At 50.1% G+C, this 27,776-nt stretch overlaps 2 protein-coding genes across 4 annotated transcripts in view; both read right to left on the bottom strand.

Moving 5' to 3' along the window:
- BCAR1 (BCAR1 scaffold protein, Cas family member) overlaps positions 1–23,879 on the bottom strand; it is a gene marked incomplete at both ends in the record, with an annotated part of 62,736 nt that extends 38,857 nt beyond the window's left edge. Inside the window, 5 exons of the mRNA XM_080703472.1 lie at positions 1,140–1,256; positions 1,320–1,563; positions 18,668–18,759; positions 22,108–22,209; positions 23,868–23,879. Of these exons, the coding sequence (XP_080559598.1) occupies positions 1,140–1,256; positions 1,320–1,563; positions 18,668–18,759; positions 22,108–22,209; positions 23,868–23,879 (567 nt within the window). The remainder of the gene's footprint in view (positions 1–1,139; positions 1,257–1,319; positions 1,564–18,667; positions 18,760–22,107; positions 22,210–23,867) is intronic.
- A 2,476-nt stretch (positions 23,880–26,355) lies between these two features.
- The window catches only part of CFDP1 (craniofacial development protein 1), a gene marked incomplete at both ends in the record, with an annotated part of 105,791 nt that continues 104,370 nt past the window's right edge, over positions 26,356–27,776 (bottom strand). For all 3 annotated transcript variants that reach the window (XM_080703165.1, XM_080703166.1, XM_080703167.1), the window contains one exon: positions 26,356–26,446. In XM_080703165.1, coding sequence (XP_080559291.1) covers positions 26,356–26,446 — 91 coding nt within the window. The remainder of the gene's footprint in view (positions 26,447–27,776) is intronic.

The raw sequence follows: 27,776 nt of genomic DNA, 5'->3' as shown, positions 1-27,776 counted from the left end.
TGTGATTCAATTCACATGTGCAGTTTTCTATATGAATGTCAAAATAATTGTTTTTTGTGGAACTAGGGGTAGAACCCAGGGGGCGTTTCTACCTCCGGGCTATACTCCCAGACCTATTTTATACTTTATTTGGAAACAGGGTCTCACTGAGTTGCTGAGAGCCTCACTAAGTAGCTGAGGCTGGCTTTGAACCTGTGTGATCCTCCAGTCTCAGCCTCCCAAGCGCTGGGATTACAAGCGTGCGCCACTACGCCTGGCTTATGTCAAAATAATTTTGAAAAAAAAATTTTGTGTGGTACTGGTGCTTGAACTCGGGGGCATACTACCTCCAAGCTACCGGGGAGTCCTTATTTAATTTTGTGTTTTGAAATAGGGTCCCATTAGGTGGCTGAGAGGTTCACCATGTTGCTGAGGGTGTCCTCGAACTTGCGATCCTCCTGTTTCAGCTTCAAGTACAGGGATTACAGGTGCGGGCCATCATATAAAAACAAACACACATTTTCCCAGCAGCAGTCATCCCTTGGAGTTCAGCCTTCTTCCCTGAGCGAGGAGACAGCGCGAGTCTCCTCCTTAGAATGGTTCTGAGAAGACTTAGCCATCAGCAGTTAAGGAGAGTACAAGATGCCCCAGAAAAGGAGACAGAAAGGCCTGCCCCCAGATGTAGGCCCCCGTTCTAGGACGGATGAGGGCCCCTGTCCTCCGCCTGGGCAGGGCTGCCCCTTCACCTGGAGTGAGGGCTCCGGGGAGAGCACCTCGGTGTCCCTCCCAGTGCTCAGCACCGCCGGAGGGGGCAGGCGAGGCCACAGCAGGGGGGTGGGGCGGCCTGGGCCGACAGCTGCCACTCCTCAAAGGGCGCTCTGTGTGTGTTTGGCGCAGGGCCCTGCCCGTGCCCACCCGCCCGCGGCCAGCTGGCACCGGGGCTCCTGAGCCGGGAGCAGCCGCTCAGCCTGGCGCCGGGCTCCAGGCCACACGCGCCCGCGGTCTGGGCCGCCCGGCCCCGCCCCTCCCGGGCCACACCCCCTCGTGACCACGCCCCCCAGATCGGGCCACGCCCCTTCCTTTCCTCCCTCCCGGGCCGCTGGGTCTGTCCTCGCTTCTGGCTCCTCTCCCTTCCACCCCATCCTAAGTGCCGGGCGCACGCGGGGTGGGTAGTGCTGAAAGGCCGAGAGAAGGGTGCAGCTGGGACCCGTCCTCGAGCCCCCGCTGCCTCCGCAGGGATCCGGCTGGGTGGGAGGTGGGGCAGCCAGCGGAGCCCCCTGGGGGCACGGGCGCCCAGCGCTAAGCCGGGTCCCCGAAGGCGGTGGCCGCCCCACTCTCACCCGCCCGCAGGCGAGGGATCCCGGCTGACTCACGCAGCCTGCAGAGAACAGCCTCTGGGGCCGCAGCTCGGACGAGAAGCAACAGCTGGGCCGCAGGCGCAGGCGCCAGCGCCCCAAGAGGGTCCTCGAGCGCGACCCGGGCCCCCACCCGAGGGCACCCGCTCCCACCCCGGGGAGGCAGGCCTCGTTGTTATTGGCACGAAGAGGCAAAGGAATTTGGACATGGCCGTTAGGCCGTGCAAATCTGGGCACAGACAAACTTCACACCCAGCTGTCCAGATACCTCTGTCCCCTGGCCCTTGCCCTGTCTAGAGGGGCTGATGGCTGGGAGGTGGCATCTTCCCCCCCCAAACCCCAGGGGTAACCGGGAACTTTTCTGACCAAGAAGGACCTTCCCAGACACCTTGTAACAAGCTTACATTGTCATGGTAACGTTGTCGCCATTACTTAAACCCACATTTTTTTAAAAATTGATTTTATTTATTTTTTATTTTATTTATCTTTGTGTGTGTGTGTGTGTGTGTGGTTCTTAGGGTGGAACTCAGGGGCTTTCTACCTCCAGGCTATACTCCCAGACCTATTTTATACTTTACTTGAAAACAGGGTCTCATTAAGTTGCCAAGAGCCTCACCAAGCTGGCTGTCTTTGAACTTGCGCAATCCTCCTGTCTCTGCCTCCCAAGTGCTGGGATTACAAGCGAAAGCCACTACGCCCCACTTCTTTTATTTATTTTTTAATTTTGCGATACTGGGGATGAGACCCAGGGGCATTCTACCTCTGAGCTACACCCCCAGCCCTATTTTTTAATTATTTTGAAACAGGGTCTCACTCAGTTGCAGAGAGCATCACTAAGTAGCTGAGGCTGGCCTTTAACCATGATCCTCCTATCTCAGGCCCCTAAATGCTGGGATTACAAGTGTGCACCACCATGGCCGGCTCCCATATTCCATATCGGTACATCTTTTTTTATTTTTATTTTTGGCACTGGAGGCTGAACCCAGGGGCATTCTACATCTGAGCCCAGTCCTATTTTATTATTTTGAGACAAGGTCTCCCTAAATTGCTGAGGCTGGTTTTGAACCTGTGACCCTCGGGTGGTCAGCCTCCCGAACACTGAGTTTACGGCGTGTGCCTCATTGACTAAATCTCCTTGGGACAGGGAAGTGTCCTTAGTTTTCCCTGCTGCCCTTTTCCTGTTTGGGGACCCCATCCAAGATCCCACATCACATTCTAGTTTTAATTTTTATTTATTGTAGTACTGGGGATTTAACCCGGGGTATTCTACCTCTGAGCCACACTTCCAAACCTATTTAATTCTTTATTTGGAAACAGGGTCTCACTAAGTAGCAGAGGGCCTCACTAAGTCGCTGAGGCTGGCCGCGAATCGCGATCCTCCTGTCTCAGCCTCCCAAGTACTAGGATTGCATGTGTGTGCCACCGCGCCCGGCCCCACGTCACAATTAGACTTCACTCAGGTCTCTGAAGGTCCCCAGGCTGTGACGACTCTCATCTGTCTCATATTTTTATTCTTCTCTTTCTTTCTTTTTTTGTTTTTCAGGTCTGGGGATGGAACCCAGGGACATTCTACCTCCGAGCTACACCCCCTGCCCTACTTTTTATTCTTTATTTTGAAACAGGGTCTCCCTGAGTTGCAGAGGGCCCAAGTAGCTGAGGCTGGCCTCCTGTCTCAGCCTCCCAAATGCTGGGATTACAAGCGTGCGCCACCACGCCCGCTCTCCTTTGGGATTTGCCTGATTATTTTTCATGGTGCCCCCAGGGTTGTGGGCTTTGGGGAGGAAGACCACGGAGGTGAAGTGTTACTAGGATCGCATCATATCAAGGATGCTTGCGGTCACCAGGGCTTGTCGCTGCTCACGGCACCTGCCCACCGGGCTGAGGAGGGAGGGTCTGTGGGTCCCTCTGTGAAGCCCCTTCCCCTTCCCCACACTGTAATCCCTGGAAGGAGTTCGCTGTGCACCACTCACCTCGGAGCAGGGAGTCCGGCTCCACCTCCTTGAGGGCAGAGTAGCTACTTCAGTGATCTGGAATTCCTCTGTACAAGCGAATTGCTTTTTCTTCCGCATTTATTTATGCAAATCAGTTATCTAGATCATGTGGACCCACGGATATTTATTTTCTACTTTGTAATTTAATACTACTATGTTTTGTCGCTTACATTGTTCCTTCTTTGGCCTCGTTGGGAGCCTTTTCAGTTGATGAATCAGATTTTTCAAGAGAATCTAGAAATTCAGACTTCTTTGATTAAAAGTTCTGTATTTAGAGCTGGGAGTGGTGGCACACGCTTATAATCCCAGCATATGGGAGGCCGAGACCGGAGGATCGCGGTTCGCGGACAGCCTCAGCTACTTAGTGAGGCCCTCCGCAACTCAATGAGACCCTGTTTCAAAATAAAGAATAAAAAATAGGGCAGGGGGTGTAGCTCGGAGGTCAAATGCCCCTGGGTTCCATATCCAGACCTGCAAAAATAAATAAATAAATAAAATAAAGTTTCTGTATTTAGTTGAACCTGGTGGTGCATACTTGTAATACCAGTACTTGGGAGGCTGAGACAGGAGAATTGCCGGTTTGCAACCACCCTCAGCAACTTGTGAGGCCGGGGCCTCCACAGCTTGGTGAGACCCTGTTTTCAAAAAAAGAATAAAGCCGGGAATGGTGGCGCACGCTTATAATCCCAGTATTCGGGAGGTGGAGACAAGAGGATCACAGTTCGTAGACAGCCTCAGCTACTTAGCGAGGCCCTTTGCAATTCAGTGAGACCCTGTTACAAAATACAGAATAAAAAATAGGTCTGGGGGTGTGGTTCGGAGGTAGGATGCCTCTGGGTTCCATCCCCAGTACTTTAAAAAAAAAAAAAGTGAATTGTATGACTTGCTGAGTATGGTGTAAACACCTGGGGTGAAGCTGAGACAAGGACTGCAGGTTCAAGACCAGCCTCAGAAGCCAGGCGTGGTGGCGCACGCTTGTAATCCTCGCGCTTGGGAGGCTGAGACAGGAGGATCAAAGCCAGCCTCAGCTACTTAGTGAGGCTCTCAGCAACGTAGTGAGACCCTGTTTCCAAATAAAATATAAAATAGGTCTGGGAGTATAGCCCGGAGGTAGAAAGCCTCTGGGTTCCACCCCCAGTACCACCAAACAAACAAACAAACAACAACAACAACAACAACAACAACAACAACACAAGACCAGCCTCAGCAACTTATTTGGAGAACAGCTGATGAGACCTTGTTTCAAATAATAAATAAAAAGGGCTGGTGGTATACCTCAAAGGTAGAACATCCCTGGTTCAAGTCCCAGTATCACACACACACAAAAATAGTGAATGACTCAAGCAGGCATGATGGCACAGGCCTGTAATCTGAATACTTGAGAGGCTGAGCCATCACAGATTAGATTCGAGGGCCAGCCTTGGCAATTTAGCAGGATTCCTTCAAAGTAAAAAAGAAAAGAAAAGAAAAGAAAAGGGAGCGGGTGAGGTGGCGCATACTTGTAATCTCAGTAATCGGGAGGCTGAGACAAGAGGAATGTGTAGGGACGAAACCACCCTCAGCTACTTAGTGAGGCTCTCGGCAACTTGGTGAGACCCTGTTTCCAAATAAAACATAAAAAGTAGGTCTGGAATTGTAGCCCAGACGTAAAAAGCCCCTGGATTCCATCCCCAGTAACACACATACAGACACACACACACACACACACACACACACACACACAAAGGAAAGAAAATAGAGCTGAGGGTATAGGAGGTAGAATGCCCCTGGGTTCAATCTCTAGTAACACACACGCAAACACACATGGTGTGCACGCTTGTAATCACAGTCCTTGGGAGGCTGAGACAGGAGGATCGCAGGTTCAAGGGGCTCAGCACGTAGTGAGACTCTCATCAACCTAGCAAGACCCTGATTCAAAATTAAAAAATTAATCCAGGTATGGTAGCACACACTTGTAATCCCGGCACTTGGGAGGCTGAGACAGGAGGATCGCGATTGCGCAGGTTTGAAGCCAGCCTCGGCTACTTAGTGAGGCTTTCAGCAACTTAGCGAGACCCTGTTTCCAAATAAAATGTAAAAAAAATAGGTCTGGAGTATAGCCCGGAGGTAGAAAGCCTCTGGGTTCCACCCCCAGTACGACCAAAAAAAAGAAAAAAAAAATTAAAAAATTAATCCGGGTGTGGTGGCACACGCTTGTAATCCCCGCGCTTAGGAGGCTGAGACAGGAGGATCACACAGGTTGGAAGCCAGCCTCAGCTACTTAGTGAGGCTCTCAGCAACTTAGTGAGACCCTGTTTCCAAATAAAGTATAAAATAGGTCTGGGAATATAGCCCAGAGGTAGAAAAGCCCCTGGGTCCCACCCCCAGTACCACAAATAATAATAATAATTAATAATAATAATATAATAATAAAGAATAAAAAATGAAAAAAATGGGACTGGGGAATGCACCTCAGAGGTAGAATGCCCTTGGGTCCAATACTCAATACAAAAACAAAAACAAAACAAAACTGGGCTATTTAGGGGTTGAGGACGTAGCTCAGTGGTAGAGATCTCTGGGTTAGATCCCAGTATCTCACACACACACACACACACACACACACACACACACACACACACACACGGGATGAGGAGGCCATTTTCCTCCGTTAAGTATACATTCTGTGGCATTGAACACACTCAGCGTGTGGACAGCCGTCACCGTTGTCTGTGTCCAGCGTCTTCATTGTCCTGAACAGAACCCTCAGCTCATCCAACAATAACTCCTGTCTCCCTGCGTCCTCGGCCAGGGCTTTCTCTCTCCATGAATTTGCCTATTCTCGGGACCTCATATAAATATATGCAATAATACATTATTTGTCTTTTTGTGTCTAGTTTATTTCACTCAGCATCATGTCTTCAAGTATAATTGTTTCTATTGTTTTTTGTTTCAGCACTGGGAATCCAACCCAAGGGCATTCTATCGCAGATCTACACCCTCAGAGCTAGACCCTCTTATTTTATTATTTATTTATGTATTTATTTATGTATTTATTTATTTATTTATTTATATTTTGGTGGTACTGGGGGTGCAATACAGGGGCCCTTTACCTCTGGGCTATACTCCCAGACCTATTTATACTTTATTTGGAAACAGGGTCTCACTAAGTTGCTGAGATCCTCACTAAGTAGCTGAGGCTGGCTTCAAACCCGTGTGATCCTCCTGTCTCAGCCTTCCAATTGTGGGGATTACAAGCCTGCGCTACCACGACCGGCTTACTCTATCTTGAAACAGAGTCTCACTGAGTTTCAAAGGGCCTCACTGAGTAGTAGCTGAGGCTATCAATGAACCGTGATCCTCCTGTCAAAGCCTCCCAAATGCTAGGATTACAAGCATGCGCCGCCACGTCCAGCACGTACACACTTTTTAGTGAAATGCAATTTCTAAGTTCCAGGAAGTACAAGGAAGGTTCCCACAGACTCTCAGGGCCAGGCCAGGGGGCTTTCCAGGGTAGACGCTGAGGGAGGCAGGCACGGAATTCCACTACGCCACAAGCAGTGTGTGAAGCCACACGCACCAGCCACGCAGCCCCTCGGCCCCCAAACCAGGCAAGAGGCCGAGGGGCTCGCATTTCAAGCTGAGCTGGCGCAGACCCCAGTGCCCTGGCAGAGGCCCCCTGGTCTTCTAGAATGCTTGCAAAAACCTGAGACCAGAGCCCCTTATCATCAGCGACTGTGACAAGTAGGATTTTACTCTCCACTGGAAACAGTCCCCAGGGCGTCGGGCGTCTACATCCAGAGATGAAGCCGACCGGCCAAATAGCATGCATTCTCTAAATTATTAAAGAGCCCGAAAGAGCGGCCGCTGCATGCGGGTGACCAGTGCGAGTCCCCGGAGTCACGGTTTCATGTTCTCAGCGCGGACAGATCACCAGGCTTCCCGGTCAGCAGCTCTGTGATGTTGCCCCAGGCTGTCCGTGGGAGGGAGGGCACTCTGGGAAAATTCCACTGTTCCCTGGGAGTGACACTCATCTTTGTGAAAACAGGAAGGAACTCGCTGTATGGAGTGAGGTCTGCGCTTTGGTGAGAACCCAGGCTCCCTGTCACCTTTGGCCTCCAGCCGCTGGGCAGGGTGAGCAGCCGGCCTGGGCTCGGGCTCCACCCTGTGAACTTCACTAGGGTGTTTAGATGCTCAAAGCAGTTTTGTTCCCATCCGTACCAGGGCGGTTCATAAGGCAGCCAGGCCTCTCGCAGCTGCAGGGAAGAGCATCCCGTGTGTGTGGCACTGGTCCCGTGGCATAGTATCCACTTTACTGGGATACGCTGGGACTGGCAATTTAGCAACTAAACTGTTCTCAGCAACTTAGTGAGACCCTGTTTCCAAATAAAAGAAATAAATAAAATTGGTCCGGTGGTGTAGCTCAGAGGTAAAGTTACCCTGGGTTCAATCCTCAGTAACAAAAATTAATTAATTAAGCCGGGCATGGTGGCGCACGCTTGTAATCCCCACGCTTGGGAGCAGAGACAGGAGGATTGCGCAGGTTCAAAGCCAGCTGCGCTGGTTTAAGAGACCCTGTTTCAAAAATATATTTAAAAAAAGGTCTGGGAATGTAGCCTGGAGGTGGAAGGGCTTCCAGGAACCCCAGTACCACCAAAAAAATATATAATTAATTAATTAAATTAAATAAGGCTGGGGGTATAGCACGGAGTTAGAATGCCTCTAGGTTCAGTCCCCAGCAGCACAAAAAAGCTTTGCTCTCTTGGATACCCTCGGGCGAGCTCTTCACGCAACGCCTTGGACTCCGTGGTCAACCAAAGGACCGAGAGAGAAGAGTCTAGAGAGAGCTGCACATTTCCCGGATGAATGGGATGCAGAGACGCTCTGAAGGTCAGGCTGAGGCCCAGACGCGCAGAGCCGGAGCCAGATGGGGATGGGCGTGGCGAGCTCCCCGCTCTGGGCTGCCGGGCTGGGTGGAGGCTTCCTGGAGGAGGCAGCCTCGCAATCCGCAATCCGAGCATGAGGATCAAGGGCCCCGGGGACCACTCTGGGTGGTGGTTCTTCTCCCAGCGTCTGGTGCTTGGGGACAGACAAACGGAGGTTTTAGAGCGGCAAAGCATCGCGGGAGAGCTTGTTCAAACAAGGCTCTGCCGTGCTCTGGGTGTGGCCGGGATAATGTGCCACATAACCCGGCTTGGGATCCGTCAAGGGTCACTTGGGCATGTCCTGGCCGTGCTGAGATGCCCCCTGCAGAGACAGGCCTGTGCTGGTGCAGCAGAAGGTTCTGGGTGGCTTTTATTTTTTGTGCAGGTCTCGCCCGAAGCACTGGCTCGCAAAGGCAGGGAGACAGTGAATTTCCTTCTCAGAGGGTCAACATGAGATGCAAGGGCCGTGCCTGCTCTGTTGGAGATAGAAAGACCTTTCTGGCATTTATTTCAAGGCTTTGAAAATATTGCTTTCACTGGCATAGTAACTCTACTTTTGTGTGTGCGTGTGTGGTGCTGGGAATTTAACCCAGGAGCATTCTACCTCCAAACCATGCCCCAGCCCTATTTTATTTTATCTTGTGGTACGAGGGATGGAACCCAGGGGCATTCTACCTCTGAGCTACACCCTCAGCCCTATTCTTTATTCTTTATTTTGAAACAGGGTCTCACTGAGTTGCAAAGGGCCTAAGTAGCTGAGGCTGTCCTTCAACTGCGATCCTCCTGTCTCAGCCTCCCAAATGCTGGAATTACAAGCGTGCGCCACCATACCCAGCTCCTATTTTATATTTATATATTTTTTGAGGTATTGGGGATTAAATCCAGAGGCATTCTACCTCTGAACTACACCTCCAGCCCTATTTTAAATTAAAAAAAAAATTTTTTTTTTTTTTTGCGGGTCTGGGGATGGAACCCAGGGGCATCTGACCTTCAATCTACATCCCTGCCCTATTTTTTAATTCTTTATTTTGAAACCGGGTCTCACTGAGTTGCAGAGGGCCTCACTAAGTAGCTGAGGCTGTCCGCGAACAGTGATCCTCTGGTCTCAACATGCTGGGATTACAAGCGCGTGCCACCACTCCCAGCTTTATCCTTTACTATTATTATTATTATTTGGTGGTACTGGGGTTCCTGGAAAGCCTTCTACCTCTGGGCTACACTCCCGACAGCTATTTTTTATATTTTTATTTGGAAAGAGGGTCTCTTAAGCCAGTGAGGCTGGCTTCAAACCTGCGCGATCCTCCTGTCTCAGTCTCCCAAGCGCAGGGATTACAAGCGTGCGCCACCACGCCTGGCTCTTTTATCCTTTATTTTGAAACAGGGCCTCACTAAGTAGCTGAGGCTGATCGCGAATCTTTGATCCTTATGCCTCAGCCTCTGCAGCACCATGCCCGACTGGGTAACTCCATTTCCAGAAGTAATCTAGAGATCACCAGGGATGCAGATAAAGGCAGCTCTACACCTTGCTATTTGGAATAACAGAAGGTGGAACCTAAATGGCGATGCTGGAAGAATGGTAAAAAACAAAAAAAAAAAACAAAAAAAACTATAGTATGCAGCTCTTAAAATTCGTGGACTCAGCTGGGCGTGGTGGTATACACTTGTAATCCCTGTACTTGGGAGGCTGAGACAGGAGGATCGTGCAGGTTCGAAGCCAGCCTCTGGGTTCCATCCCCAGTACTACAAAAAAGAAAAAAATTTGTATACTCAAAGCCAGGTGTGGTGGCGCATTCTTGTAATCCCAGGATTCGGGAGGCTGAGACAGGAGAATCGCAGTTTGTGGACAGCTTCAGCTCCTTAGTGAGGCCCTTTGCAACTCAGTGAGACCCTGTTTCAAAATAAAGAATAAAAATAGGGCTGAGGGTGTAGCTCCGAGGTAGAATGCCCCATCCCTAGTAACACACACACACACACACACACACACACACACACACACACACATAATTCAAGTAATGGACAGGTTCCTTGTGTAATCAGTGTAATAGTACGAGGACTAGGATAGAGGAGGAGGAGAAAGGGGCAGAGCGGGTCCAGCTTGGGAGGGCTGGAGGCCACAGGGGCTGGGGAGCCCCCTCCCCCTCTCCTCCCCCTCCCTCGGGCTTGTTTTGACAGGAATGCTGTGTGTCTGCTGTTGGGTTCTCTCCAAGCTGCGTGGCAACCTAGAGGACAGACAACAACCCGCTAAGCTGGTGCGTGTGTGCGCGTGTGTGTGCACACGCGGTCTTGCCACGTGTCTGGCCGTGAAGTGTCCACGGTGTGGGGCCCCGGGTGGTTTTATTGATGGATTGGTTCTGGCCTGACTTGCTTGCTGGCTTCCCAGGCCTGACTTCAGCCCCTTCTCCAGGTTGGCAACAATTTTAAGTAGGCGTCAGCTGGGCTCTTTGCTGGGCCTCAGAGAAAGTTCCTGGAGGCTTCTCAGCAGATGGGGAGGGAAACTGGCCTGGCTCACTTTTTATGGTGTTGCAGGTGTTGCAGGAATTTGAATTATTTGAAGTGGCAAGGACAAAGAAAGATGTAATTCTCCTAAGTACATAGCTGGAGGCTTAATTTTTTTTAAATGGGTAGAAAGGTAAGCACTAGTTTTTTAAAATTTACTTAATCTTTTTTTTTTTGGTACTAGGGACTGAATGTAGGGGCATTCTACCTCTGAGCTACACTCCTTGACCTATTTTATTTTTAAAAAATTTTCAGAGGTAGAATGCCTTATTTATTTATTTATTTATTTATTTAGTGGTACTGGGGATGGAACTCTTCTATCTCCGGGCTATAGACCTATTTTATTTTTAAAAAATTTTCAGAGGTAGAATGCCTTATTTATTTATTTATTTATTTAGTGGTACAGGGGATGGAACTCTTCTATCTCCGGGCTATACACCCAGACCTATTTTATATTTTTTATTTGGAAACAGGGTCTCTTAAGCCAGGGAGGATGGCTTCGAACCTGCGTGATCCTCCTGTCTTCACCTCCCAAGCGCAGGGATTACAAGCGTGCGCCACCATGCCTGGCCTTATTTTTTATTTCAAAACAGGATCTTCCTAAATTGCTGAGGCTGAGCCGAGCATGGTAGCACATGCATGTAATCCCAGTACTTGGGAGGCTGAGACAGGAGGATCCAGGTTCGCAGACAGCCTCAGCTACTTAGCGAGGCCCTTCGCACCTTAGTGAGACCCTATTTCAAAATAAAGAATAAAAAATAGGGCTGGAGGGGGTATAGCTAGGAGGTAGAATGTCCTTGGGTTCCACCCCCAGTACAGGAAAAATAAATAAAAATAAATAAGGAAATTGCTGAGACTGGCCTCCAACTGCAATTTTCCTGACTCAAAAGAGTTTATAGAGCCAGGCGTGGTGGCGCACGCTTGTGATCCTCCTGTCTCAGCCTCCTAAGCGTGGGGATTACAAGTGTGCGGCATCACACCTGACCTGTTTTTTCTTTTTTTAGCACTTGGGATGGAACCCAGGGGCATTCTATCTCTGAGCTATACCCCCAGGCCTTTCTGTGTGTGTGTGTGTGTGTGTGTGTGTGTGTGTGTGTGTGTTACTAGGGATAGAACCCAGGGGCATTCTACCTCTGAGCTATACCCCCAGCCCTATTTTTATTCTTTATTTGGAAACAGGGTCTCACTGAGTTGCAAAGGGCCTCATTATGTAGCTGAGGCTGTCCGCGAACCCGGATCCTCCTGTCTCAGCCTCCCAAATGCTGGGATTACAAATGAAGGCTTTGCGCCTTCATTTTCAAATGTAGAAATGGGGTGAGGGAGGCGAAGGGCCAAGCCCTGTGCCACCAGCCTGTCAGCAGAGTGGGGATTAGAACCTGGTGGCTGACATGCATCTCTCTCGACACATCACAGGATTCCTCACTTTGCCTGTGGCAGCTGTTTGGCCTTAGAGAAGAGTTAGACAAAGGTGAGGTGTGTGTTTCTTCCTTGACACTAACCTCTTCTCTAATGCCAACTGGATGTGAAACAACCCAGTTCAACTCTGACACCAACTATACAGAATTATTGCGTGCCACACTGGATAAGGGCTCGGGGCCATTTCAAACAAATTGGGTTTCCAGGCTACCCAACTTCTGCCCAGCTAACTAGAGTTCAGAGTTCCCGCGACTCCTTATCCCCATCCGGTAGGATGATTTGCTAGAACAACTCACAGGATGAGGAAAGCACTATACTCACCAACACTTCTTCACCTGGCTCATTCGTATCCTATATAACAAGCGGTGTTTGTCAGGAAGGGTCCTGATCACAGGAGCATTTTCTGTAGGTTTGGGGGTGGCCTCCACCAACATTCTCACTGTCATAGTTCAAAGAGACTGACCAAACAATTTAGAGGAAGGAATATTTATTTGCTCACAGTTTGGGAGACTTAGAGGTTCAGTCCATGTCAGGCCAGGTCTGCAGAGCTCAGGGAATGGGGGTGGCAAAGAGAGGAAGAGTGGAAGCTCCCTGTTCTCATATCATGGAGGCCAGGAGAGGCAGGGACGGAGGGAGGGAGAGAGAGAGGGAGAGAGAGAGAGAGGGAGGGAGGGATATGGAGAGATGGATGGGGTGAATACCTTGTGCAATCCCCCAGGTCACACTCCCAGGGACCCCTCATTAGCAGCCAAGCCCCACTTTCCACACTGCTATCTTGTTTCCACGAGGGGACATTCTAAATCTCAACCATTACAGGGGTGTAGCACTCTGCTGGCAAACGCACATGTCCACTAATCTCCCAGAACTGTGTTGTTTAGGAGTTCTTTTTTTTTTTTTTTTTTTTTTTGTAGTGTTGGAGCTTGAACCCAGGGGCATGGCATTCTACCTCTGAGCTACACCCCCAGTTTTATTTTATTATTTTTTAAATTTTGAATTAGCGTCTCACTAAATTGCTGGCAGCCTCACTAAGTTGCAGAGTCTGGTCTCAAATCTGAGATCTTCCTGTCTCAGCCTCCCCAAGTACTGGAATTATAGGCATACGCACACCACACCCGGCTTATTCCTATCATTTCTATCCCTGTTGTCTGAAGGTGGCTCAAGGACACACACAGCCGGCACTCTGAAAGAGGGCTGGCAGTGTGTTTCTGGGATACTGACAGATTCCCCTTTCTGTATCTCAGGACCCTGAACCTCAAATTCAAAGATCCAACAATGGGGCCCCAACAGAACTGTAGCCTGCAGAGACAGAGAGAGGTAAAGAGCAGCCACCGAGCCAGGCGCGGTGGCACACACCAGTGATCCCAGTATTGAAAGCCTGACACAGGAATATTGCAGCTTCAAGGACAGACTCAGAAATTTAGTGAGACCCTGTTTTAAGTTAAAATAGAGTTGGGCTGGGTGTGGTGGTGCAAGTTTGTGATCCCAGGACTTAGGAGGCTGAGACAGAAGGACTGCAGGTTCAGTGCCAACCTCAGCTATTTAGTGAGGCCCTCTGCAATTTAGTGAGACCCTGTTTAAAAAAAAATAGGGCTGGATATGTAACTCAGAGGTAGAATGTCCCTGGGTTCAATCCCCAGTACTGAAAAAGTAAATAAATAAAAACAGGGCTGGGGATGTATCCCAGAGGTAAAATGTCCCTGGGTTCCATCACTAGTACCACAATAAATAAGTAAATAAACAAACAAATAAGTTAAAATAGAGCTGGGGGGGGTAGCTTGGAGGTCAAATGGCCCTTGGTTCAAACCCCAGTAACAAGCTCGGACATACATACACAGGCGGTCTGCGTGACAGGGCACCCTCAGTCACCCAGAGAGCGTAAACAATGTCTCCCATGGGTCTATCCTGTGCATCAAGCTCTGGCAGGTCCAGTTATAATGCAAACGTGTTCAGTGGCTGAGAAGCCAGGGGTGCAGTCAGGCCCAGCCCAGCCGGCTTCCTCTTGCCCTCAGGAGTTTTGGTTACACTGCCCACTGGGACCTCAAGCGCCAGCGGTGGAAGGTCACACTACCTGGCGGAGTTTAAAGATGGGCTGTTCCATGATTTCTGCCAGAAAATTTGGACGTTGACTGTAATTCATGTTGGTGTCTTTAACTTTGAAGTTCATTTATCCAGGTCAGGAACCATTAATTTTGTGCTGTACAAGTGCAGGCCTGCCTGCTGAAGCATCTCTCTGACATATGGCCAGTTCGTTCCTCTCTCTGCGCACCTGCCTGGGCCCTGCTGGTGAGGCGAGGCTGACTCAGCTCCCGCAGCTCCCCAGCCGCCCTGAACCTGCTGCGTGCGAGCGTGCGTGCCTGCATGTGCGTGTGTGTTTACTGGGGATTGAACAGAGGGACATTCGACCTCTGAGCTACATCCCAAAACTATTTTATTTTAATTACTTACTTTATTTATTTTTGCGGGTCTGGGGATGAAACCCAGGGGCATTCGACCTCTGATCTACACCCCTTGCCCTATTTTTTAATTTTTAATTTTTATTTTTTTTGTGGTACTGGGGGTGGAACCCAGAGGCTTCTACCTCCGGGCTACACTCCCAGACCTATTTTATATTTTATTTGGAAACAGGGTCTCACTAAGTTGCTGAGAGCCTAAGTAGCTGAGGCTGGCTTCAAACCCGTGCGATCCTCCTGTCTCAGCCTCCCAAGCACAGGGATTACAAGTGTGCGCCACCACGCCCGGCTTATTCTTTATTTTTATTTATTTTGCGGGTATGGGGATGAAACCCAGGGGCATTCGACCTCCGATCGACACCCCCTGCCCTATTTTTTTTAATTTTTAATTTTTTTTTGTGGTACTGGGGGTGGAACCCAGAGGCGTCTACCTCCGGGCTATACTCCCAGACCTATTTATATTTTATTTGGGAACAGGGTCTCTTAAGCCAGCCGAGGCTGGCTTCGAATCTGCACGATCCTCCTGTCTCAGCCTCCCAAGCGTGAGGATTACAAGCGTGCGCCACCACGCCCAGCTGGATCGCACAAGTTTGAAGCTAGCCGTGTTGGCTTAAGAGACCCTGTTTCCAAATAAAAAAAGTATATATTTAAAAAAGGTCTTGGAGTGTAGCCTGGAGGTAGAAGGGTTTCCAGGAACCCCAGTACCACCAAAAAAAAAAAAAAAGAAAGAATAAAAAATTGGGCTGGGGGTATAGCTCTGAGGTAGAATGTCCCTAGGTTAAATTTTCTGAAGAGAGAGAGAAAGGGGGGGGGGAGAGGGAGAGAGAGAGCGAGAGAGCGAGAGAGCGAGAGAGCGAGAGAGAGAGAGAGAGAGAGAGAGAGAGAGAGAGAGCGCGCGCGCGAGCACACCTGCATGAGCTGGCAGATCACCTGTGTGTTACTCCTCTCCTGGGAAATGTTCCAGGACTCACTTGGGGGTACCACTCTGGAATGATGGTTAGCCCAGAATGAAATGCAAGAAAGCTCAACAACCTGCAAGCTCATCACCATGGCAACGCTCGCATCCTTGAATTGTCCTTCCCTTGGACATCTGGAAAGGACACCCAGGCGAAATACTGAAATATGTCAGATACATAGAAAAACATAATGAATAGTGCAAGAAATATCTGCATCTCTCCCTCTGGACTCAAGCCACAGCTCTAAATGAAGGTCCTTTTCCATCATCTTCTGATTATATGGCCTTCCTTGTCCCGCCGCAGGTGCGCATCAGCTGAGTTTGGTGTTTTTCACTACGCATCAACATATATGTGTTCTGAGCCAATCAATAAATTATATAAGTTATAAATTGTGGAGGGCCTCACTAACTAGCTGAGGCTGGTTGCAAACCTGTATCCTTCTGTCTCAGCCTCCCAAGAGCTGGGATTACAAGTATGCGCCACCACACCCGGCCATATCTCAATTTTTTAAAAAAAGTTTAAATGTGTAAAAAATATTTATTAGCTAGGTGTGGTGGCACATCCTATAATCCCAGTACTTGAGAGACTGAGACATAAGGATCACAGATTCAAGGCCAGCCTCACCAATGTTGTGAAACTCTCAGCAACCTACAGAGACCCTGTTTCAAAATAAAAAACAGTGCTGGGCGTGGTGGCGCACATTTGTAATTCCCGCACTTGGGAGGCGGAGACAGGAGGATCGCACAGGTTCAAAGCCAGCCTCAGCTACTGAGTGAGGCTCTCAGCAACTTAGTGAGACTCTGTTTCCAAATAAAATAGAAAATAGGTCTGGGAGTATAGCCTGGAGGTAGAAAGCCCCTGGGTTCCACCCTCAGTACCACCAAAAAAAAAAAAAAAAAAATAGTGTCGGGCGTGGTGGCGCACGCTTGTAATCCCCGCGCTTGGGAGGCGGAGACAGGAGGATCGCACAGGTTCAAAGCCAGCCACACTGGTTTAAGAGACCCTGTTTCCAAATAAAAAAGTATAAAATAGGTCTGGGAGGGTAGCCTGGAGGTAGAAGGGTTTCCAGGAACCCCAGTACCACCACTAATAATAATAATAATAATAATAATAATAATAATAAACAGAACTGGGGGTGTAGCTCAGAGGTAGAGTGTTCCTGGGTTCATCCTGGGTTCAGTAGCAAAAAAAAATTTTTTTTGATGTGCGATTTACAAATCATAAAAACTAACCCTTTTATTTATTTATTTTGTGGCACTTGGGATGAAACCCAGGGCTTTGTGTATGCTAGGTAAGTGCTCTCCCACTGAGCCACACCCCAAAGTAACCATTTGAAAGTGCAGAATTCGGTGGCACTTAGCAGGGTCACAGTGCTGGGCAACTGATGCCTCTGTATCTGCTCCCGAACCTGCACCCTCGGCTGTCCCCTGCAGCGCTGCACCAATGCGGTGTGCCGGTTTCATCCATGCTGGTGTAGGGCCCCACCTGTGCGTTTGGCTTCGAGTCATTGTCTCCCTTGTCAGTCCATTCTCCTGGTGGGTACTGGCTGGGAAGGAGCTCAGAACGGGCCGCCCCCAAATACACTGCTCTCTTCTACCAACTTTTTTTTTTTGTGTGTGTGTGGTACTGGGGATGGAACCAGGACATTCTGCGTCTGAGCTACACCCCCAGCCCTATTTTATTTTTCATTTTGAAATAGGGTCTAAGTCATGGAGGGCCTCGCTAAATTGCTGAGGCTGGCTCAGAATCTATGACCCTCCTGTGTCAGCCTCCCAAGTACTGGGATTATAGGTGTGTGCTGCCATGGCTGGCTTCCCATATACATGTTAAAAAAAAAAAAAATAAAGAAACCCTAAGGCCTGTATGCTTTCCTCCTGTTAACCTGCCCTGTTTTGTCAGTTTGATTCTCTGGGTATGTGTGTTACTGGGGGTGGAACCCAGGGGCCTTCTACCTATGGGTTACAACCCCAACCTTATTTTATTTTTTATTTGGAAACAGGATCTCACTAAGTTGCAGAGGGCCTCACTACGTGGCTAAGGCTGGCCTCAAATCTGTGATCCTCTTATCTCCGCCTCCCAAGTACTGGAGTTATATGTGTACCACCAGGCCCGGCTTCGTCAGTCTAATTCTTAGGCCCAGTGATCTTGAGGCCAGAGGAGACATTTTTCCTTGGCTGGTTTCCGGTTCTCTTTAATGATTACCAGCAGTCCTGCCTCTGTGCGCCTGCTGGGCTTCCGTGGGGTGTCAGTGGAGTGTGGCGGGTCCAGCTCCACATCTGTTAGGCCTCGCCAAAGCGCTCTTCACAGTCATCCTAATTTCTATTCCCATAAGCCTGTCTTTCTTGGGAAATGGGGAGCCAGGTGCAAATTATAGTCACTTAGCACTTGGCTGCTGTAGTCACTTAGTAAAACGGTGCGAAGCAAGCAGAATAACATTCATAAATCATTTCGAGCAACTTTTATTTTTTTAGGTTCAGGGAATCAAAAGCCTTGTACACGCTAGGCAAGCGTTCTGCCACTGATCTCCACCCCAGCCCTCTCGGCAACTGTGTTTTTTTGTTTTTGTTTTTTTTTTGTATTCGAGATTGAACCCAGGGGCATTCTACTTCTGAGCTAGATCCCCAGCCCTTTTAAAAATTTGTTTGAAAACAGAGTCTCGCTAGGTTGCTGAAAATCCTGCCATGTTGTTGAGGTTGTCCTCAAACCTACAATACTGAGCCGGGCGTGGTGGCTCATGCTTGTAATCCCAGTGCTTGGGAGGCTGAGACCTGAGACAGGAGGATCGCAGGTTCAAAGCCAGCCTTGACAACTCAGCGAGGCCCTCCACAACTTAGTGAGACCCTAATAAATAAAATAGGTCTGGGGGTTTAGCTCAGAGGTAGAATGCCCCTAGGTTCCATCCCCAGTACCACACACACAAAAAAAAGATAAATATAGGGCTGGGGAGGTAGCTTAGAGGTGGAAGGGCCCTGGGTTCAATTCCCAGTAATGCACGCGCGTGCACACACACACACACACACACACACACACACGCCTGTACCTGGTCCTTTCCACCATGCCCCACCACACCACAAAACCACACACACCACACCTTGCCAGGCCCCACCACATCACACACCACACCTTGCCACACCAACCACACTGGTGTCTGCTGATGCCGGTGGCAGACACTCCACTTCCGGGCTCGGGGTTCTCCTGGCCCTCATCTCCTGTGTCTGCGTCCCACGGTTGTCATGACGACAGGCCCAGGCTGTCTGCAGGTCCGGCTGGCTCCAGGTTTAGTTCTTCCAGTGTCCCCTGGGTCCGAGGGGCCTTATGCAGAGTTCCTCATTAGAGCACCACGTTCCAGCAAATGGGTGGAGTGTAGGAGAGGCTGCTAGATCTTTGCCCTTTACTGTTGAAGGGCAGTTTTTCCAGTAATGAGAAGGTACCAGATACCCTGGAAATGGATGACACATCCTTCTGGGACATGAGAGGCCCCAGGACTGCTGGCTGGGGCGAGCTGCTCAACCCAGAGCCTCTGTGACATGGCCTCAGCGAGGCTGCGCACCGGGCCTGGCAGGAGGCCGCCACGCCGTCCTCAGGCCGACTCATTCTTTCCACTCCCCACGTCCTTGACAGGTCCTACCTCTGGGATAAAGGGGCATCGTCGTTTCCTTTAGGAGTTTGGTTTTCACTAAGTGCGGGTGTGAAGAGCAGGATAAGGTATCATTCACTTATTCCTGCACTGGGCTAGGCAGTGCTGCCCGTGTGCAAACAAGACTCATGAAAAAGGTGGTTCTAAGCCGGGCGTGGTGGCGCACGCTCGTAATCCCAGCATTTGGGAGGCTGAGACCTGGAGGATCACGGTTCGCGGACAGCCTCAGCTACTTAGTGAGGCCCTCTGCAACTCAGTGAGACCCGGTTTCAAAATAAAGAATAAAAAAATAGGGCAGAGGGTGTAGCTCGGAGGTCAAATGCCCCTGGGTTCCATCCCCAGACCCGCAAAAAAAAAAAAAGAAAAAGTGGTTCTTTTGGGGATGCTGGGAATCAAATACAGGACCTTCCACGCATGCTGGGCAGCCATTCTACTACAGGACTGCTTCCCCAGCCTGCACTTCTTATGTTTTCGGTAATGGGGTTAGAACCCAGGGCTTTCTACCTCTGAGCTACACTCCCAGCCCCCCCCCTTTTTTTGGTACTGGGGTTAGAACCCAGGGCTTTCTACCTCTGAGCTATACTCCCAGCTCCCCCCCTTTTTTTTGGTACTGGGGGTGGAACCCAGAGGCTTTCTACCTCTGAACTATACTCCCAGACCTATTTTATATTTTTTAATTTGGAAACAGGGTCTAAGTTGCTGAAAGCCTCACTAAGTAGCTGAGGCTGGCTTCGAACCCGTGCGATCCTCCTGTCTCAGCCTCCCAAGTGTGGGGATTACAAGCATGCACCACCATGCCTGGCTCCATACCTACTTTTTTATATTATTTAGAAAAAGGGTCTCAGGCCGGGCGTGGTGGCGCACGCTTATAATCCCTGCTCTTGGGAGGCTGAGACAGGAGGATTGCACGGGTTCGAAGCCAGCCTCAGCTACTTAGACTTTCAGCAACTTAGTGAGACTCTGTTTCCAAATAAAATATAAAAATGGTCTGGGAGTATAGCCCGGAGGTAGAAAGCCTCTGGGTTCCACCCCCAGTCAGTACCACCAAAAAAACAAAACAAAACCCCCCAAAAAACCCCAAAAGAAACAGGGTCTCATTAAGTTGCAGAGGGCCTAAGTAGCCAAGGCTGGCCTCGAACCTGGATCCTCCTGTCTGAGTCTCCCAAATACTGGGATTAAAAGTGTGTGCCAGTGCCGGGTGTGGTGGCGCACGCTTGTAATCCCCGCACTTGGGAGGCGGAGACAGAAGGATCGCGCTGGTTCGAAGCCAGCCATGCTGGCTTAAGACACCCTGTTTCCAAATAAAAATATATTAAAAAAAATAGGTCTGGGAGTGTAGCCCGGAGGTAGAAGGGCTTCCAGGAACCCCAGGACCACCAAAAAAAAAAAAAAAAAATGTAAAAAGTATGTGCCAGCCAGGCGTGGTGGCGCACGCTTGTAATCCCTGCTCTTGGGAGGCGGAGACAGGAGGATCGCGCTGGTTTGGAGCCAGCCATGCTGGCTTAAGAGACCCTGTTTCCACATAAAAAAGTTAAAAAATAGGTCTGGGAGTGTAGCCCGTGGGAGTGTATCCCGGAGGTAGAAGGGCTTCCAGGAACCCCAGTACCACCAAAAAAAAAAAAAAAAAAAAGTGTGTGCCATTATGTCCAGCTCCTTTGATTTATTTATTATTTATTTTTTGTGGTACCAGGGATGTAACCCAGAAGCATTCTGCCTCTGAGTGACACCCCCAGCCCTATATTTTAGTCTTTATTTTGAAACAGGGCCTACTGAGTTGCAGAGGGTCTAAGTAGCTGAAGCTGTCTGTGAACCATGATCCCCCAGTCTCAGCCTCTCAAATGCTGGGATTTTAAGTGTACGCCACTACACCCAGCTGAAGCTACTTTAATTAATTAATTAATTAATTTAATTTTTGTGGTATTGGGGGTGGAACCCAGAGGCTTTCTACCTCCGAGCTATACTCCCAGCCCTATTTTATATTTTATTTTGAAACAGAGTCTCACTAAGTTGCTGAAAGCCTCACTAAGTAGCTGAGGCTGGCTTTGAACCTGCGCAATCCTCCTGTCTCAGCCTCCCAAGTGCGGGGATTACAATCTTGCGCCACTACGCCCAGCTCTGAAGCTACTTTTAAATCTCCCAGAGAGGCTGGGTGCAGTGGTGCATGCCTGTAATCCCAGTACCTGGGAGGCTGAGACAGGAGAATTGCAAGTCCATGGCCAGCCTCAGCAACTCAGCGAGGTCTATTTCATATTAAATAAAATAAGAGCTGGGCGTGGTGGCGCACGCTTGGAATCCCAGCATTTCGGAAGCGGAGACTGGAAGATTGCGGTTCGTGGACAGCCTTAGCTGCTTAGTGAAGCTCTCCGTGACTTAGTGAGACCCTGTTTCAAAATAAAGAATAAAAAATAGGGCAGGGGGTGTAGCTCAGAAGTAGAATGTTCCTGGGTTCCGCCTCCAGTACCGAAAAAGAAATAAAATAGGGCTGGGGGTAGCACAGAGGTAGAATGCCTCTAGGCTCAGCCCCAAAATGAAGATGTGAGTGTGGGACCCTGGGTGGGAAGGCATCTGCACGGGGCTCCCAGCTACACATCCCCTGACGAGTGGTCAGCCTTTCAGGAGGGACAGACAGGGGCTTTGCAAGGACTCGTGGGGGGTAAAGCACCACTGTGCGGAGCCTAATGTGTATGCAAACCTGGGAGAAGGTGCACCCAGTGGAGACAGCGGAGGGGACCTCCCTTGGGTGGCGCTGTGGCGGAGGAGCCTGTGAGGGCGGGCAGCGGTGTGACTGCCGATGAGGCTGCGCTCCGTGTGCACAGCGCGGAGCACCCCCAGCCGTGTGGAGAGCCCGGCAGCTCCCGAACATCTGTCCTGGCTTCTTAGGTCTCACAGGTGTCAGCATTTGCTAAACGGAAAACCCCTAACTCACCGTGAGCTCAGAGCACTTACGGTCAATCTCCAGGAGGGACCACGGGTTGTGGCTACACCAGCTGCTGAGATGAAAGCCTGTGTGGAGTGGAACGCTGGAGGCCTGAAGGTCGAGCGGAGTCAGGGAGACAGTGGGTACCAGGTGGCGGGCCCGACAGCACCACACGGTAGGACTTTCACCTTGAGCCTCGCTGGTATCTCCTGCTGACTTGAGGTCTTACCCTAATCAAAATACAGGCTGGAAGCCGGGCGTGGTGGCGCACCCTTGTAATCCAGCATTAGGGAGGCTGAGACCGGAAGATCACGGTTCGCGGACAAGCCTCAGCTACTTAGTGAGGCTCTTTACAACTCAGTGAGACTGTTTCAAAATAAAAAATAGGAGCCGGGCGTGGTGGCGCACGCTTGTAATCCCAGCGCTCGGGAGGCTGAGACAGGAGGATCACACGGGCTCGAAACCAGCCTCAGCTATTGAGTGAGGCTCTCAGCACTTAGTGAGACCCTGTTTCCAAATAAAGTATAAAATAGGTCTGGGAGTATAGCCCAGAGTTAGAAAAGCCCCTGGGTTGCACCCCCAGTACCATAAAAAAAAAAAGGGCTGTGGGTGTAGCTCGGAGATAGAACGCCCCTGGGTTCCATCCCCAGTACTGAAAACAAACAAACAAACAAACAAACAAAACCAGGCTGGAGCCAGCGTGGTTGTGCAGGCCTGCAATCCCAGTACTTGGGAGGCTAGGCAGAAGGATCACAGATTTGAAGCCAGCCTCAATAACTCAGTGAGGCTCTTGGCAACTCAGTGAGACCCTGTTTCCAAGTAAGAAATAAAATAAGAGTTAGGCAGCTGGGCGTGGTGGCTCATGCTTGTAATCCCAGTACTTGGGAAGCTGAGACAGGAGGATCACAGGTTCACATCCAGCCTCAGCTAGTGAGGCCCTATGCAACTTACTGAGACCTTGTTTCAAAATCAAGAATAAGTGCCGGGCGTGGTGGCGCACACTTGTAATCCCCGCACTTGGGAGGCGGAGACAGGAGGATCACGCAGGTTCGAAGCCAGCTCTGCTGGCTTAAGAGACCCTGTTTCTAAATAAAAAAGTATAAAATAGGCCTGGGAGTGTAGGCCGGAGGTAGAAGGGCTTCCAGGAACCCCAGTACCACCAAAAAAAAAAAAAAAAAAAAAATCAAGAATAAAAAACAGGGCTGGAGGTATAGCTCAGGGGTATCCTGGGTTCCATCTCCAGTACTGCAAATAAAAGAAAAAAGAAAAAAGAGCTGGGCATGGTGGTACATGCTTGTAATCTCAGTACTTGGGAGGCTGAGACAGGAGGATCACAGGTTTGAAGCCAACCTCAACAACTTAGCGAGGCTCTTGGCAACTTAATGAGATCCTATTTCCAAATAAATAACAAAATAGGGCTTGAGGTATAGCTCTGAGGTAGAACGCCCCTTGGTGCAACCCACAGAACCAACCCCCCCAAAAAAATCAACAATGACAAGAAAAACTAAAACAACCCCCCAAACAAAACACGGGCTGGATTTCCTCTTTTTTTTTTTTTTTTTTTTTAGTGGTACTGGGGTTCCTGGAAGCCCTTCTACCTCCGGGATACACTCCCACAGGCTACACTCCCAGACCTATTTTTTAACTTTTTTATTTGGAAACAGGGTCTCTTAAGCCAGCAGCGCGATCCTCCTGTCTCCACCTCCCAAGCGCAGGGATTACAAGCGTGCGCCACCACGCCCGGCTGGATTTCCTCTTATTCCCCTTACCTCACAGGCCATGGCTTCCGCTGTGGCCCTGAAATGCCCTAGGACCATCACTACAATCTTACCAGGGTGGACGTGAGCAGTCAATGTGTCTGAATGTAGTTTATAAACTGCCTCTTTGGGCAATAAGATCCCCACCCTTCCAGTCATCCAGGGTTGGCAAACACTGACAAGTCAGGGCCTGGAGGAGCCCTGCTGCGGACAGGCTCACCCTTCGGGCGCTCCTCCGCCCCCTTCAACCTTCCCAGGCACTGGCGTGATTGGTGCCACTTACAGACCAGACCCCCGGTCCAGGTCACATAGCTGTAGGTGTCAGGGCAGGAGGAGGAGCCTGGACTTTGGAACCTCAGCTTTACCCACCGATACCCCAGGAGCAGGTTGTGGGGTTTAGTGACTTATTAGCATGAATGGTCTGTGTCCCCTTCGCTCGTCACTGAGGAGCACCATGCCGAGCACGGTACTGGGAGTCCCGGTGCTTGGGAGACTGACAGGATCTCAGGTTCCTGCCAGCCTTGGCAACTTAGTGAGGCCCTGTTCACAAATAAAATAATAAAATAGGACTGGGAGTGTAGCTCGGAGGTAGGATGCCCCTGGGTTCCATCCCAGTGTCGTAATAGAGAGAAAGGGGGAAGCGTATGCCCATCAGTCTCCTGCTTGCTGCTCCCTGGGGAGTATTACGGCCCCTCAGCAATTCAATGAGACCTGTTTAGGGCTGCGGGTATAGGCCAGAGGTAGAATAGCCCTGGATTGAATCCCTAGTAAACTCCCCCCCAAAAAAAAGGGAAAAAATCCTTCAGAATATATATAATATGCATAACATATACACATATATTTTTTTATGGTGCTGGGGATGGAACCCAGGGGCATTCTGCCTCGGAGCTACATCCCCAGCCCTATTTTATTTATTTTGGTGGTACTGGGGTTCCTGGAAGCCCTTCTACCTCTGGGCTACACTCCCAGACCTATTTTATACTTTTTTATTTGGAAACAGGGTCTCTCAAGCCAGTGCGGCTGGCTTCAAACCTGTGCGATCTTCCTGTTTCCACCTCCCAAGTGCAGGGATTACAAGCGTGCGCCACCACGCCCGGCTTTTATTCTTTATTTTTAAACGGTCTCACTAAATTGTGGAAAGCCTCACATGTTGCTGAGGCTGGTTGGGAACCTGCGATCCTCCTGTTTTAGCCTCCCAAGCACTGTGATTACAAGTGTGTGCCACCACGCCCAGCTTCTTCAGAATATATATATTATTTATGTATATCTTTTTTGTGGTACTGGGATTGAACCCAGGGGCATTCTACCTCCAAGTTCCATCACCAGTCCTATTTTTTTTCCCTTTGGTGGTACTGGGGACGGAACCCAGGGGCATTCTATCTCCGAGATACACCCCCAGCCTGATATTTTATTCTTTATTTGGAAACAGGGTCTCACCGAGTTGTAGAGGGACTCCCTAAGTTGCTGAGGCTGGCCACAAACGCAGATCCTCCCATCGCAGCCTCCCAAGTACTGGGATTAGAAGTGTGTGCCACCATGCCTACCCCCAGTCCTATTTTTAATTCTTTATTTTGAAACGGCCTAAGTTGTGGAAGGCCTCACGAAGTACCTGAGGCTGTCCTGCAATCCTCCTGTTTTAGCCTCCCAAGTGCTGGGAACAGGTGTGAGCCACCATGCCTGGCGTTTAGAACTTTTTTTTTTTTTTTTTGCAGGTCTGGGGATGGAACCCATGGGCACCGACCTCCGAGCTACACCCTCTGCCCTATTTTTTTTTTAATTCTTTATTTCGAAACAGAGTCTTGCTGAGTTGCAAAGGGCCTAAGTAGCTGAGGCTGTCTGTAGACCGCAATCCTCCGGTCTCAGCTTCCCGAATGCTGGGATTACAAGTGTGCACCGCCACACCTAGCTAGAAGATTTCTTTGACAAACCAAAAATTAAATAATTACTGAGGTGAGGACACACCTGAACTTGACTTTTCTTTGGGAAGAGGAGAAATGATGAGGCTTCCATTCCAACAGGAACAGACCCTAACTTTCGCCTTGCAGGTTATCAGCGGGAGAAGCCCAAGCAGGACAAGCAAACGCCCAGGCATCTGGTGTGCCCACCCGGAGGCCCCTTCCCCAGGGCCCCCTGACTTCAGAGAGCGCCCTTGCCCTTTGGAAGCGCACACCCAGGCGGCCCAGCCTCAGCCAGCCCCACAGGCCTGTCCGTGCTCCTGGGTCCAGGGCGGACTTCGCGGCAGCGCAAAGGGGGGGAAATGACTTTGTCTCCTCTGGCCTTACAAAGGTACAACTTTTATTTGTTTATTTATTTATTCAAGGACAAACTTTAAAAAGTAAGATGAACGAAAACATGTGAGAACAAGGTACATAAATGGAACTTCATGTAGAAAAAAGAGCTTGCTAGGAAAGGGCGGATGGGAAACATGGGGCCGGTTCACAGACGCACAGAAAGCTCACACTGTCAACGGCTCAGGCTGCTCTGGGTTCTCCCCGGAACGTCAAGGCTTCATCTTGCTCAGCCTGAGGTCTCGCTCGATTTCAAACTGTCTGTGGTCCACTCGGTCTAGAAAAGCTTTCCGTTCAATGTATCTGGAAGTTGAAGAAAGCGCTTGTCAGCAGAATCCAGCAGGAGGGAGGGCCTCCTCCGCACTGCCCCAGCCCCTGGGTAAAGCAGGCGAGAGGAGCCCGGCAGATAGCAGAGCGCCCACCCCGGCGACTACCAGCCGCTGCTCCCCTTTCGTTCAGAGGCGAGTGAAACCGCGTAGGAGGCACAGGCAGCGGCTCATTCGCGGAGAGCACACGGGAGGCTGGGGCCTGAGAACCCTGTGCCTCTTAACACGGCTGTCAAGCCAGAAGCAACGCCAGCCTCGTCCAAACCCTAGGCTTTTAGCAATGCTTTTCTCCACAGAAACAGTGATTCCATGTCCCCCAGCCTGGGGGTGTGCTGGTTGGCGGGGGAAGCTGTGCATTCTGCGCACATCTCAAACACAAAAAGATGCGTGTCAAGTGGAAGAAATTGGGAAGGAAAATGACTCTGGAGCCGCTCTGAGGGTGAAGCGAGCTGGCTTAGAAAGCTCAGCTGTAAAAGCAGCTGCTGACTTGCTGCGCACGCACTCTTTCCTGCCCTCAGCTCCTTGGTCGTGCACTCTGGGGCCAGGCTGCTTCTGCTAGGACAACGGAGGGGCTCCTCCCTATCGCCCAGATCCAGGCCTCTGCGCCTGCAGGCCACCTCGAGTCCTCTGGAAGGCTGCGCTCTGCTCCTAATCTGGGCCAGGGCAGCAGCCCCCATCTCCCTTGGTCCTCCAGGCAGGGTGTGAAGGAGGCCAGACTGAAAGAGGCCGGCCCCAGTGAGGCCGGCTGCCCAATGAGACACCTGCATTCGGAGCACCTTCCTGCTGCTGCAGTGGGCTGCGACTTGCCTGGGGTGAGGAGAGCTCTGCTGCTAATTAATCTACTGAGAGAACGAACCTGCCTGTGAAAACGGAGACATAACTGACTCTTGCACTACTTTTTTTTTTTAACATTCTTTTACTTTTATTTGCATTTATTTTATGCTGAATTTATTCCTGTGCCAGAAGTTTTTTTCTTCAGTGTTTCTGGGATGTCTCTCTCTCTTTCTCTCTTTTTTCTTCTGTGCAACCTCCTCTTCTGGTTTAGAAACAATTTGTTCCTTCTCAGTGAGGATGTCACTGTGGCCGGGGGAGTCGTGTACAGGTGGAACCGACCATGAGCACACCTACCCCTCCGCCGTGGCACCGCCAGAATGGCACACACCGCCTTCAGAGTGACATCTTTCAGACACTTGGTGGCTTTTCGGATATGCATAACCCTTAAAGGCCTGTGCAGTTTCACGGGTGTTCTTAACGTGAATGCACAGATCTGAACCTCTTGATTGGCATGATCTTGTGGGGTTTTCGGG

This window comes from Muscardinus avellanarius, assembly GCF_963383645.1.
Source record: "Muscardinus avellanarius genome assembly, chromosome: 10".
In the NCBI taxonomy this organism is placed as follows: Eukaryota; Metazoa; Chordata; class Mammalia; order Rodentia; family Gliridae; genus Muscardinus; species Muscardinus avellanarius.
This window is presented reverse-complemented; position numbering and strand designations above follow the sequence as displayed.